At 45.8% G+C, this 13,344-nt stretch overlaps 1 protein-coding gene across 4 annotated transcripts in view; it reads left to right on the plus strand.

Moving 5' to 3' along the window:
* The window catches only part of KIAA1549L (KIAA1549 like), a 308,930-nt gene that overhangs the window by 186,625 nt on the left and 108,961 nt on the right, over positions 1 to 13,344 (plus strand). For all 4 annotated transcript variants that reach the window (XM_030794655.1, XM_030794656.1, XM_030794658.1 and 1 more), the window contains 3 exons: positions 1,328 to 1,490; positions 3,191 to 3,250; positions 9,634 to 9,785. In XM_030794655.1, the coding sequence (XP_030650515.1) occupies positions 1,328 to 1,490; positions 3,191 to 3,250; positions 9,634 to 9,785 (375 nt within the window). The remainder of the gene's footprint in view (positions 1 to 1,327; positions 1,491 to 3,190; positions 3,251 to 9,633; positions 9,786 to 13,344) is intronic.

Consider the following 13,344-nt stretch of genomic DNA (forward strand, 5'->3'; position numbering starts at 1 on the left):
TCATAGGATGTTTTACACATTCAGTGTTGAATTAATAGAGCACAAGGAAATGTAATTGCTCTCTAAAGAACATATTCTATATTTCTGAATTCCTTTTTCTTTTTCTTTCTTTTTTTTTTTTTTTTTTTTTTTTTGAAGAATCTTGCTCCGTCTCCCAGGCTGGAGTGCAGTGGTGCAATCTCGGCTGACTGCAGCCTCTGCCTACTGGGTTCAAGCGATTCTCCTGTCTCAGCCTTCTGAGTAGCTGGGATTACAGGCACATGCCACCATGCCCGGCTAATTTTTGTATTTTTTTAAATAGAGACGAGGTTTCGCTATGTTGGCCGGGCTGGTCTTGAACTCCCAACCTCAGGTGATCCACCCACTTTGGCCTCCCAAGGTGCTGGGATTACAGGTGTGAGCCACCGTGCCCGGCCTCTGAATTCCTTTTCTAATTAGGTTCTGTCACTCTGCCCGTGACCAGACTGGTTTTCAGCTCTGTTCGCTCCTGGTCCTTTCAACTTTCAAATTCCCTGAAAGTTTGACTCAGGCTTTCTCTGTCTGAGCAGGTGAGCCCTCCTTAAATGTAACATTCCAATGCTCTATATTTTCAGAATCATAAAAGTAACCTGAGACTACTTAGCCCAGGAAAAGATACACATACCAGTGATTAAGAAGCTGGAGTCGGCCGGGCGCGGTGGCTCACGCTTGTAATCCCAGCACTTTGGGAGGCCGAGGCGGGCGGATCACGAGGTCAGGAGATCGAAACCACGGTGAAACCCCGTCTCTTCTAAAAAATACAAAAAATTAGCCGGGCGTGGTGGCGGGCGCCTGTAGTCCCAGCTACTCGGAGAGGCTGAGGCAGGAGAATGGCGTGCACCCGGGAGGCGGAGCTTGCAGTGAGCCGAGATTGCACCACTGCACTCCAGCCTGGGCGACAGAGCAAGACTCCGTCTCAAAAAAAAAAAAAAAAAAAAAAGAAGCTGGAGTCAAACCACCTGGGTTCAAATCCTGACTCTGTCCTTTATTAGCTGTGTGACCTCGGGTTGGTCCCTTGATCATTCTGGGCCTCGGTTTCCTCATCTGTGAAAGGGAGTCATCACTGGATACATCTCCTAAGGTTGTGGTAAGGAGTAAATGAGATGACACGCCCTTAGCGCCCTGCCTGACACACAGCAAGCAATCAGAAATGATGATGGTTACTCTTGTCTCTTCCTTGCTGTTTCCCCGACCCCCTTTCATTCCTTCCCTCAATTCCTGCTTAGCCTCCCCCTCCCATGGCCTCCATGAAACACACCCTGGTCTTATTTGGCCTGTCTCCCTCCCCTTTTCTCTTGTGTTGATTCAGATTGTGAGCACGTCCAATGCCTCCCAGGCAGTCACCTTGGTGTACGTCGTGGGCAATCAGAGCACATTCCTCAACGGCACCGTCGCCAGCAGCCTCCTCAGCCAGCTCTCGGCTGAGCTGGTGGGATTCTACCTCACCTATCCACCGCTAACCATTGCTGAACGTGAGTATGGCCATGCTTACGGGGACCCAAAGGTTTCCCCTGGGGCCTTTCTCCATTTAGCAAACATTTATAGTGCCAGGCCACATGCTACCACCTTTATCATAAAGTGACAGCTAAAATATATGATGGATTAAGGTTGAATTGATGAAAAGTTTAGCGCACATCAAAGGAAGCACTTGCTAGATGCCTTCGTCCTTTGCATTTCTCTTATCTCATTTAATCCTCAGACCTGCCCTATAAGACAGATGCAAAATTAGCCCCATTTTGCAGAGGAGAAAACTGAAGCTCTAAGAGGTTTCACGAGATACCCACTCTCACTTAGCTAGTGAGCCATGGGACCTGGGGTTTGAACCCAAGCAGTCTGCCTTCTGAGCTTACAATTCTGCCTGCTAGGGCAACCGATCTCTGAGCAATCTGGGTTGCTATGGGTTTTCTCCCACTTAGGCCATCAGCAAACGTTCCCAGACCTTGAGGCTCGGTCCTGCCTCCAGATATCATAATAAAACTCATTTGCAGTCCATGGTGTGACTTCACTTGCTGAGGACCCCGTAGTCTTGTGGCCTCATCTTTTTCTGATGTTTCAGTTACATAATCCTGATTACCACGCAACAGGCATAGACTTTGAAGATGCAGCAGGTTACATTTTGTATCCAAATGTTTATTTGGTAGCCAAAGGATGGAAAGGTTTGTACTCCTAAATTTAAACATTCTTACATTTCACAAGGTAGCTGGGCAAGTTTATTTTTTAATACATATTAGCAAAATTGTCTCGTGATTTCCTTCTGTAGTTGTTTTTGACACTGTAAATAAACAAGATAATATGCATGAATGTACTTAGCACATGGCAGCCACTCAGAATTTCTTTCAAATGTTTGTTTAATGGCAAGCTTTTGTAAACGTCCACATAATAAGGAAAGATGACTCTGGGTTTTAGGGAAAAGATGATGTCATAAAAGATGGCATTATGTCACATGTCACCATGTGAAGACTTTATTTTCCCTCATCCTTTTATTTCTGAAAACAACTGCGATTTATTGAGCACTAACCATATGCCAGGCAATGTACAAATCCCTTTGCATGTATCAACTCCAGTAGGCCCCATACTTGTAAAGAAATAGGGGCCTTTTGTTACAAGCATTTGGCTACTAAACTTAAGTCCTTGACATTGGAAAAATCCATCCAGGAGATAATCATTCCTAACAATGTTAGTGATGGTCTGATGATTTTTAAAGAGAAAACTACAGCAAAGACAGGTTCATGCTGTGGGTCTTGATCAAGAAGGTGTTCTGTTTGAACAGAAGATTTTGATGAAAAAACGGAAAGGGCAGAAACTCAGAAATCCTAGAAAACTCTTCATCTGCAAGTTGGACCTTTATTGAGTCTTTTAGTTTTCTGAATAATGAGATAGTTTTGGTTCATATGTCCTAGAATACCTAAGAATCACAAAGCAGGATTTAGCCGCTTGCTGTTTTGTCACTTATACCTGTTTTCCTTAATGAAATTTCAAATAAGCCAGGTGCCTTAATGCATGCTTATAGTCCAGCCACTCAGGAGGCTTAGGTGCAAGGACCACTTGAGCCCAGGAGTTCAAGAACAGCCTGGGCAACATATCAAGATCCCATCTCAAATATAACTAAATAAATAAAACGAAACAAATCAAACCTCTAAAAGTAATTGGGTATGTTTCTTATTTGTTTTAGCACTGGAATATCCCAACCTTGACATATCAGAAACAACCAGAGACTACTGGGTAATTACAGGTAATCTCTTATTTTGTTATTTCCCCTCTTCATGCTGTCAGATTTGTTTATTTTTTTTTTAAACTGTAGGCCATTCATTAATAAGATCGGCACTTTTCTTTGCTCCTGTCTTATAAGTCAGGAAGTTACTTCTACAGGACCAGAAGTGAATGGGGTAAGCTGAGATAAGAAAAGACATCACACTGCCGATGAATATTAGCTAAACAATTCAAAACAGCTTTCAAGTCCTCTTTTGCAAAAAGTGACCCTATCAGAAGTTACAATGTGAACTGAAGAAGGTCTAGGGCATCAGTTTATAGTGAATGGTTATCAGTTTATAGATGGAAAGCCTTTTTGGACTGCCCTACAAAACCCAAATGAAAGAGGAAGGCCGGGCATGCACTTGACTCTCTCCCCTGGCACAACATGCACCCAGACCAATCCTGGCAGGTCTTGACACTGAGGGTGTTTGGAAATAGAAGGGGGTTCTTTTCGTGGCACTTTCCCTTTTGTTCCTTGACATTTGCCTGTGGATCTTTATGGAACAGCAAAAAAGTTCTTCTTTGTGTTTTTCAAAAGCCAGACAGTAGTTTCGGGATTGAGAGCTGAAGAACAGATGTTTGTAGGAGGAAAAGTGGCCAGCCTAGCCAGGAAGGAGAGGAACAGGAGGAGAAGTATATGAGTCTACTGGCACTGCTATAACCAAGTGCCACAGACTTGGTGGCCTCAACCAAGGGTGGCTTCAACAACAGACATTTATCTGCTCTCAATCCTGGAGACTAGGAGTCTAAAGCCAAGGTGTTATAGGATTGGCTTCTTTGGAGACCTCTCTCCTTGGTTTAGAGATGGTCATCTTCCCCCTGTGTCTTCACATGCCCTTCCCTCTGGGTCTGTCTGTATCCTAATCTCTTCTTGTAAGGACACCATCATATTGAATTAGGGCTCCCCAGTATGACCTCATTTTAACTTCATTTCCTCTTTTTTTTTTTTTTTTGAGATAGAGTTTCGTTCTCGTGGTTCAGGCTGGAGTGCAATGACATGGTCTCGGCTCACTGCAACCTCCACCTCCCAGGTTCAAGAGATTCTCCCGCCTCAGCCTCCCAAGTAGCTGGGATTACAGGCACACACCACCATAACCAGCTAATTTTTTGTATTTTTAGTAGAGATGGGGTTTCACCATGTTGGCCAGGCTGGTCTCGAACTCCTGACCGCAGCCGATCTGCCCACCTTGGCCTCCCAAAGTGCTGGGATTACAGGTGTGAGCCGCTGTGCCTGGCCTAACTTCATTACCTCTTTGAAGGACCTATCTCCAAATACAGTCATGTTCTGAGGTACTTGGGGTTAGGGCTTCAAAATAGGAATCTGGGGGGACAGGCCGGGTGCAGTGGCTCACCCCTGTAATCCAGAACTTTGGGAGGCTGAGACAGGTGGATTGCTTGAGGTCAGGAGTTCAAAACCAGCCTGACCAACATATCTACTAAAAATACAAAAAAAAAAGAAAAAAAAAAAGCCTGGCCTGGTGGCAGGTGCCTGTAATCCCAGCTACTTGGGAGGCTGAGGCAGGAGAATCACTTGAAACCAGGAGGTGGAGGTTGTAGTGAGTCAAGATCACGCCACTGCACTCCAGCCTGGGCAACAGAGTGAGACTGTGTCTCAAAAAAAAAAAAAAAAAAAAGAAAGAATTGGAAGTGGGGGGACACACATGAGCCTATAACAGGGTGGAGGAAAATCCTGCACATCATGGAAGATGTGCCTGGGTAAGCAGCCTGGTCCCAAACTTCCCCTCTGTCCTCTCCCATCCCCTCTCTCACTTGCGGTCCCAAGCAAGCAGCAGATGGGCTGCTGCCTAAAATACTAAGGACTGTACACCCCTGCTGGATGAAACCTGCTCAAGAACTCTTCTAAATTGCAGAACATTGCATTTCTTTCCCTCTGCTGCAGAGCCATCGGTATGCAGAAATCATTTTACCTGCTAAGAAGGCAAGCAAAAAAAAAAAACCACCCCACCAGAGTTTATGCCCAAGAGAGAAACAGTGCTAACCCAGCAACACATTTTTGGAGCTAGTGGCTTATGTAACATTTGCAAAATCATGTTTTCTCTACAAGGAATGGTGTTTTTTTTTTTTTAACATGGAGATATTCCTCCCTTCTATTAACTTTAAGGTTTACATTAAATGATAACTCATTCACCCTTCACCACAGGCTGTCCTTGACAACCTCTTGTGTCATCTTTTCTTCATCTACTTGTGTCTTGCCGTGCCTCTATTTTGGTAACATAACCTTAATCAAAGGTCCATTCCAGGTCTTGTTTTCAGGACTCACCTCAGACTTAGCCCTCCACCCACTCACTTATGAAACCCTTATTTGTCATTGCTGTTGGTGTTCAGAATAAACAGTGGCTTCCATCACTGTGTTTAGGGCTAGCTGGATCAGTTGGTTAGTGCTTGGGAAGGGCTGGAACCAGGTCTCAGGATGATCATCCTGCCTTCCCTTTGACCTGTGACCACCTTCTGAACCCCTGGGTGGCCACCAACCAACCTGTCCCATAATTTACCAAAAGGGTAGGGGATAAGGACCTATGAGGCTTTGTTCAGCCTTTACTCCCAGACATGCATCACAGGCGTCCTGTCTTCTGCTCATTTCTAACAGCCAAGAGGATTTGGAGCAAATTCTCTTTTCTATAGTTTGTATTATGAAAGCCTGACATGTTTTCATCTGTTTTCCAACTAAACTTATATTAAATAGGTTTTTGCAAACTGTACATACTTCTCCTGCCTCAGAGGGTGGGTCCCTTCTTGATGGAAAATCACTGGCTTAAGGTGACTCCTGAAGTCTCTTTACAGAGAACCTAGAGGCTACCCTGCCTGCCACTCAGGGGTCCTGCAGTGAAGTTTGTACATGTGAGGCAAGATAGAAATGTGCAGATTCAATATTGCTGCCAGACAGAGGGGACAGCCCATTTCAGGCTTATCCATCTGCCTTTATTTCTCCCGCCAGAGGCAAAATATCCCAGACCCGGCAACGGAAAAATTTCTTCTGGTCTCAGCTCTGCCATTTTCTAACCTAGTGTGTCCTTGAGCAAGCCACTCGGGCCATGTGGACTTCACATTCTCCTTCTGTAGGAGGAGGGAGAAGTATTAACTGAGCATTAAGATTCTTTCAGTGCTAAATGTGTAGGATCCAACCGCAAATAAAACAATTTAGCCTGAGTACAGAAGGCTGAACCAGACCTGATCACTTGAATTGTAGAGCCCAGTGTGACTGTGAATAAAGAAGGAATAAGAGAACAGTGATGTGAAAGTCATTGAATCTTCTGGACAAAGCTTCATTGAACACAGCTGGGGACGTGCCCAACTCCTCTAAGCTGAGTCACGGGTGGCCAAGGCTGGGGGGCAAGGGCCCTGGCTCATGTGCTAGGGGGCTGGTGTCTTCCTGGTTGTCTGTGCCAGGTCTGAGCTTCTGTGGTTCTGTGGTTTCTGTGTCTCTGTGAGAGAGAGGGGTACATGCCCCTTTCTGCTGCCTTCCAGGTGGACAGAGAGGGCGAGGGAGCCTGAGCCTGCCACATTTTTCAGGGGAAGGGGGAGGAGCCACATCCTGGGACACATTTCCATGCCTTGCAGGTGTTTTCTTCCTCTGGTAAGGATGTGTTTAGCAAAGGAGGGGCACGTTGTAACAACAGCAGCCACCATTTATTGCCGTTCCCTCAAGGGCCTTATGATAGTACCAGGCTAGAAGCATTTGTCATTGAATTATCTTTTCTTAACAGTGACACGATCAGTAGTAGGTTATGATCCCTGTGTTTTCAGATGAAGAACTGAGGCACAGAGAAACTCAGCAACTTGCCTGAGACTACTCAGGAAGGGGAAGCCTGGAGGCAAACTCAGGGCCCTGCGCCCAACTCCTGCTCTTCCCCAGCTGCCCCCTAAGAAGGACACATTCTCTTTGCAAAGAGTGGTGACGAAGCTGTGGAGATTGTCCGGTTGATCCCCTGTAACTCTGTGAGACATTCCCACAGCCTCTGGCACTTCCATGGAGGCTTTTTTTTTTTTTTTCAAAAAAATTTTTATTGGCTGGGTGTGTTGGCTCACACCTGTAATCTCAGCACTTTGGGAGGCTGAGATGGGAGGATCGTTTGAGCCCGGGAGTTTGAGACTAGTGTGGGCAACATAGTGAGACCTCATCTCTACAAAAACAAAACATAGCTGGTGTGGTGGCTCATGCCTGTAGTCCAGGCTACTTGGAGGCTGAGGATGGAGGATTGCTTGAGCTCAGGAGGTTGGGGCTATAGAGTCGTGGTCCTGCCACTGCATTCCAGCCTGGGCAACAGAGAGAAACCCTGCTTCAAAAGAAAAAAGAGAACAATTTTATTGTAAAATATACCTAACGTAAAAGTTACCAGTTTGAACATTTTTAAGTGTGCAATCCCGTGGGATCAAGTATATCCACAATATTGTATAACCACCACTGCTATTTCCGGAACTTTTTTGTCACCTGGAGGCTTTTGACTATTCCCTTTTTTTGATGTCTGCCTTTGAAGCATCACCGAGATTCCCGTAAAATAATCCCCGATGACACCTCTTGACTGTCCTGTGTCCCCTCTCTCACTCTTGGCCAGTGGTCAGGAGAGGACAACTTAGAAGTAATACTTCAGTCATTTGATCTGTTATTTTGCTAGAGGGGCCATCTTTGAACCAGCGAGTACATGGGCTTTTCTGTCCTGGGGACAAGAGGTGGGCCAGCCCTTCCGTGATCTGATAGCTGTGTCATGAGGGATTCCGGGGGTCCTCTGGGACCTGACACAGTGGGAACAGCGCAACTCTTTGTTTTATGAATTTGTGGGAATTAGGCTGATGCATGAGCTGGGAGTGTCTGACAAGGGCCCGAGAAAGAGAGCTGCTTTTATACCCTCCAGGGGATTGTTTGGCATTTATGACTTCAAAGAAGTAATTTCAGAGACCTGGCTGTGGGTTTTCTTTCTCGCTTGATCTATTTAAACATCATTCTCTGTATCCATTGTTGCCGGTTATCTGGGCTTGTAAGGAATGTGATGATCAGTGTTGGCTGCTGGTAGCCCCCTGTTGTACTGGATGCCATAACTACAATGCGTTCTTCACATCCAAGCTATTTCCATGTCCTGGTAGGTGGATGATATCGATGATCCTTGGATGGGCTCTGGTAGAACAAACTCTATTAATAATGAAAAATCTTATCTTCCCAGCCCTTTCAAGTTTTGGTCTCTTTAAGAAAATGAGATTTGTTTTTCACATTTTTAATTTTAAACATGACCGTGTTTGAAGGCAGCCTTTGTGTGTTTGGGGTGAAGTATGTTTCCCAAGGGATGTGGAACAAGGACTGGACTTTGGGGGTAGACAGAAAAAGGGAGTTGCCCTGATAGTAAGTGAACACAGCAGTCCTAGAACAGCCCTAGTGGTCCTGAAAACCCTCCTCCCTGCACTGGCCATGGCTGAAACCGTCATTCATGCCTTACCTGTTGACTATGGATGCCCTGGCTATAGATAAAGCCTAGCGGTGGAGAAAGGATGGGGAAGAAGGGTGTTCCCTTTACCTTCTTCACAGCAGGCAATGTTCTAAGCTGCTTTACACATCCTGTCTCATTTAAACCCTAGAGCTCATTGGGCTTATGTTGGCTGTGATGTACACTTTCTTACTGCCTTTTTACAGAGAAGGACTTGGACTCAGAGAGGGCCAGTGGCTTGCCGGCGGTCCTTGAACTGACAAGTGCCATAAGAGACAGCCCACTCTTTCCATTCAGCCATCCTCTTCTTGAATGAGAGAGCATCTGAGGGGTCTGGGTAGCTTTAGGGTGGGCACTCAAAGGACTCCACAGAGGAGGCAGAGATGAGGACACTGAACAGGGCAGTCTGCCCAGATATAAGGGATTGAGTTACAGGATGGAGCTCAGATTCCTCAGCAAAGCTGTGGACAAGGCAAAATAAAACAGGAATAGCCCTGAGCCAGACCTTGAGTGGAAACCAGCAAAAATACCTGTTAGCCATACCTACAGCTGTGCTGTGTTTCCATGTGGACTTTTAGCGACACAGATCATCATCTTAGGTGAAGTTTGAGTTAAATACAGCAGCATTAGCAATGTCACAGCTCACAGAGCAAAGAGCCCAGGCTCTGGAGTTACACAGTCTGGCTGTGCTGGTTGCTAGCTGTGTGACCTCAGACAAGTCACTTAATCTTTTCAGCATCTATAACATGTGGATAATGATTGTCATGGGGCTGTCGCAAAGGTGAAGTGAGGTAAGGATGGCCAAGCCCTAACACGAGGTAGGACACAGTGGCCCTTGGTGGCCCGTCCAGGGTCAGTGATGCTTGTGCTTACGGAATCAGCAGAAAGCCTGCCTTCTGAGCTGCTTCTCTGCCTTCTGCATCCACAGTGCTGCAGGGTGTGGACAATTCGCTGGTGGGCCTGCACAACCAGAGCTTTGCCCGGGTCATGGAGCAGCGCCTGGCCCAGCTATTCATGATGTCCCAGCAACAAGGCCGACGGTTTAAACGGGCCACCACCCTGGGAAGCTACACCGTGCAGGTAAGTGTATACAGAGCCACTGGGGTTTTCTAAGAACTGGGGGTGGAGGGGGGGGATGTGCTTCCTGAGACTAAATCAGTCAGTGTGCTCAGAGGAGCCTCCATGCTGCCAGCTGACTAAGCCGTTTTATCAATGCTGCTGTTAGATTTTGGGAACTGATGGTCATAACCATCAAAAACATGAAGGAGGGTGAGAGTTTGCTGCTCTTCTGACATTGTCACTAACTGGGTTATAACACAAGGAAGTCTCGGTACAAAATCTGCACTCAGGCAGATATTTTTGAAACAAAAAATTCTTGGTAAGCAAGGACAGACTCATCATCAGCTTGTTAGTAAGCTCAATGAAGTCCCAGCTCTCTGTCCTTTAAGACTCTCTCACCTCCATTCCTCTGAATAGCAGATGCACCATTATTCCAGAGACGGGATTCTGTTACCTGTATGTAGTCAGTTTCAACAAACAGAACCCTCCAAGCTTATAGTGGACACCTGGCCATGTAGAGATTTAGGCTGGAGGAATGTAGCAGACACTAGCTGTATCCAGCCCATATCCCTTTACCATTTCTCTGCATTCCAGCTGGAGTTCCAACAGCCAGCCTCTGAATCTTTTTCAGAGGGCTACTTTCGAGATGTCAAAACCTGCTTTGCCCACGCCGTGCTGGTTGGAAGTGCCTGAGAATTACCAGTATTATAAATACCCTGGTTCTCTTGAGTGGGAGAATTCTGAAATGTATGTTTTAGATCATTTTCAGAGCTTTCCCACAGAATTAAGCTTTTGTCATTGACTGCAGTAGCTGGCTTAATAACGCATCCCTTGTAGGCTCCTTCCCATTCCTGTATTACCTCCTCACCCTCCTGCCAGTTCATTGCACCTCTCAGATAAACTAGAAGCACTCAGCTCTTCTCAGGGTCTACTTCTGACGGCACCCAATCAAGGCAGTAGCCATCCCCAGGAGTAGAGTTTCTAAACCTTTCTAGATACTTTAGCCAGTTCCTTGAAGAATGAGAGCCTCTCTGGTTTATTCTAGCCAGGTCTGCCTATCTTGAATTGCACTGTCACCACTGAGAACTCATGTCTAACATTTGTTGTGCTAATTAACAAAGCTCTGTTGAGCATAATGTCAAATTAGAGAAGCATTCCTGGTAGCTGCCTCTGGAGTGGGGACTTCCTAACTGGAATCGAGCAGACTACTCCTGGCATGTGAACCCCTGATTGATGATTGACCACATCTCGGGTGTAACTGAACCATAGCACACATGCATAGTATCACACTGTCTATGAGTAAGCATTTTAAAGGAAATTGCAGCCATTAGCGTAGTCTGTGTGCAAATCTTGTCCCCAGGCAATCTTGAAAGTATAGACAACCCATCTTAATGAACACACTTCCCTGCATGAGTCATCGTCATGCCCCGATGGAAACTCCAGGTCCCTCCATTCGCAGTTGGTGAATTTGGCCCTTCGTCCTATTGGATGTTGCTTTGGTTCTAAAAGTCTTTGTGGTCTGGGATGACCTTATCACGAGGTAAAGTGGTGGTTAAGCTTGCTTGTCAGGTTTGTGATTTCTCCTTTGTAGGTTCCATGTGAGCTCTATAATTTCCACTCTTCCAAATGACAGGAAGAAAGTCACTGGTGCTCAGATAACGGAACTGGGATTTGCATCAGCCAAAGGGGGAGAAGGGGCCAACCTACAACCCTGGTGTTATTTGTAAACCTAGGAAACCTAACACATTTTGCTTGCCAAAGGGCCCAGAGAGGTGTTCTTTCTCTCTCTCTTTTTTTTGAGACAGAGTCTCACTCTGTCATCCAGGCTGGAGTGCAGTGGCACAATATTGGCACAGTGCAACCTCTGCCTCCCAGGTCCAAGCAATTCTCCTGCCTCAGCCTCCCAAATAGCTGGGATTACAGGTGCGCGCCACCATGCCCAGCTAATTTTTGTATTTTTAGTAGAGAAGAGATTTCACCATGTTGTTCAGGCTGGTCTCAAACTCCTGACCTCATGATCTGCCCACCTCAGCCTCCCAAAGTGCTGGGATTACAGGTGTGAGCCACCACGTCCAGCCCTCTCTCATTTCTTCTAGAGCTCACTTGGCCCCTTTAGCTGCCTGGAAAGTCTGAGGGAAGCAGGTGGGGGTTTATTTCTGCAAATCCCTGATTTACAGAGGGTGTAGATCACCTTGTAACATACCCTTAAAGAAATCTTAGCAGGAGGAATTTGCTATTAAGTTGAAATTGAGAGAAACTATTAGATATTTGAATGGTCATTCAGCTTCTACCGGATTCTACTAACACTTTCCCCACCTCCTTTCCCACTAGGGAAAGGAATAACATGCCCCAGTTTCCCCCAGAAAATTCAGTCTGCGTGGGTTACAATATCCTTCTACCCTGAGGCCTTTCTTCTGGGCTTAGATCATTTTAAAAGATGAGCTACCTTCATGAATATGGAGATTTAACTGTCTAGAATCTAAAGATATTTCTTCAGTTGACATATTTGAAAAATTGAGGCCTAAGAGAAAATGTATGACCACTAAAAATTTTTAAATATTTGACTTAATTTGTAACCGAAGTAAGGCAAGTTTTAACTACCACAAGATGCCATTTTTACCTACCAAAGATTAGTAAAATACTACGATCCAGTATTGATGAGTGTGGAGCGAAAAGGGCACTTTCAAACAGAGCAACTGGGTATGATTTTTCTGGAGGGAAAGTGAGGAATTTAGACAAGAAACTCTTTGATGATCACAAAGTGACTCCTAGAAATTCATCTCGGCCAGGCATAGTGGCTCACGCCTGTAATCCCAGCACTTTGGGAGGCCAAGGCGGGTGGATCAAGAGGTCAAGAGATGGAGACCATTCTGGCCAACATGGCAAAACTCTGTCTCTACTAAAAATACAAAAATTAACTGGGCGTGGTGGTGCATGCCTGTACTCCCAGCTGTACTCGGGAGGCTGAAGCAGGAGAATTGCTTGAACCCAGCAGGTGGAGGTTGCAGTTAGCCGAGATCGCGCCACTGCACTCCAGCCTGGTGACAGAGCGAGACTCTGTGGTGACAGAGCAAGACTGTCTCAAAAGAGAAAAGAAAAGAAATTCATCTTGAGGACAAGGACACACAGGTGAACACAAAGACGAAAGAGTGAGGATAGTGTTTTCCAGAGAGTGTCTAGAAAGTGATTAGGCCATTCTTGCATTGCTATAAAGAAATATCTGAGACTGAGTACTTCATAAGAAAAAAGGTTTAAATGGCTCATGGTTCTGCAGGCTGTGCAGGAAGCATAGTGTTAGCATCTGCTTCTGGAAAGGCCTAAGGAAGCTTCGAGCATGGCAGAAGATGAAGGGGGAGCAGGTCTCACATGGCAGGAGTAGAGGCAAGAAAGAGGGTGGGGGGAGGCTCCACACACATTAAACAACCAGATCTCACAAGAACTCATTCACTACTGCGAGGACAGCACCAAGCCATGACCCAAATACCTCCCACCGGGACCCACCTCTAACACTGGGATTACACAATTCAATATGAGATTTGGAGAGGACATGTATTCATACTATATCATGATCTTATCAAGT

Source organism: Nomascus leucogenys, chromosome 15 (assembly GCF_006542625.1).
Source record: "Nomascus leucogenys isolate Asia chromosome 15, Asia_NLE_v1, whole genome shotgun sequence".
In the NCBI taxonomy this organism is placed as follows: Eukaryota; Metazoa; Chordata; class Mammalia; order Primates; family Hylobatidae; genus Nomascus; species Nomascus leucogenys.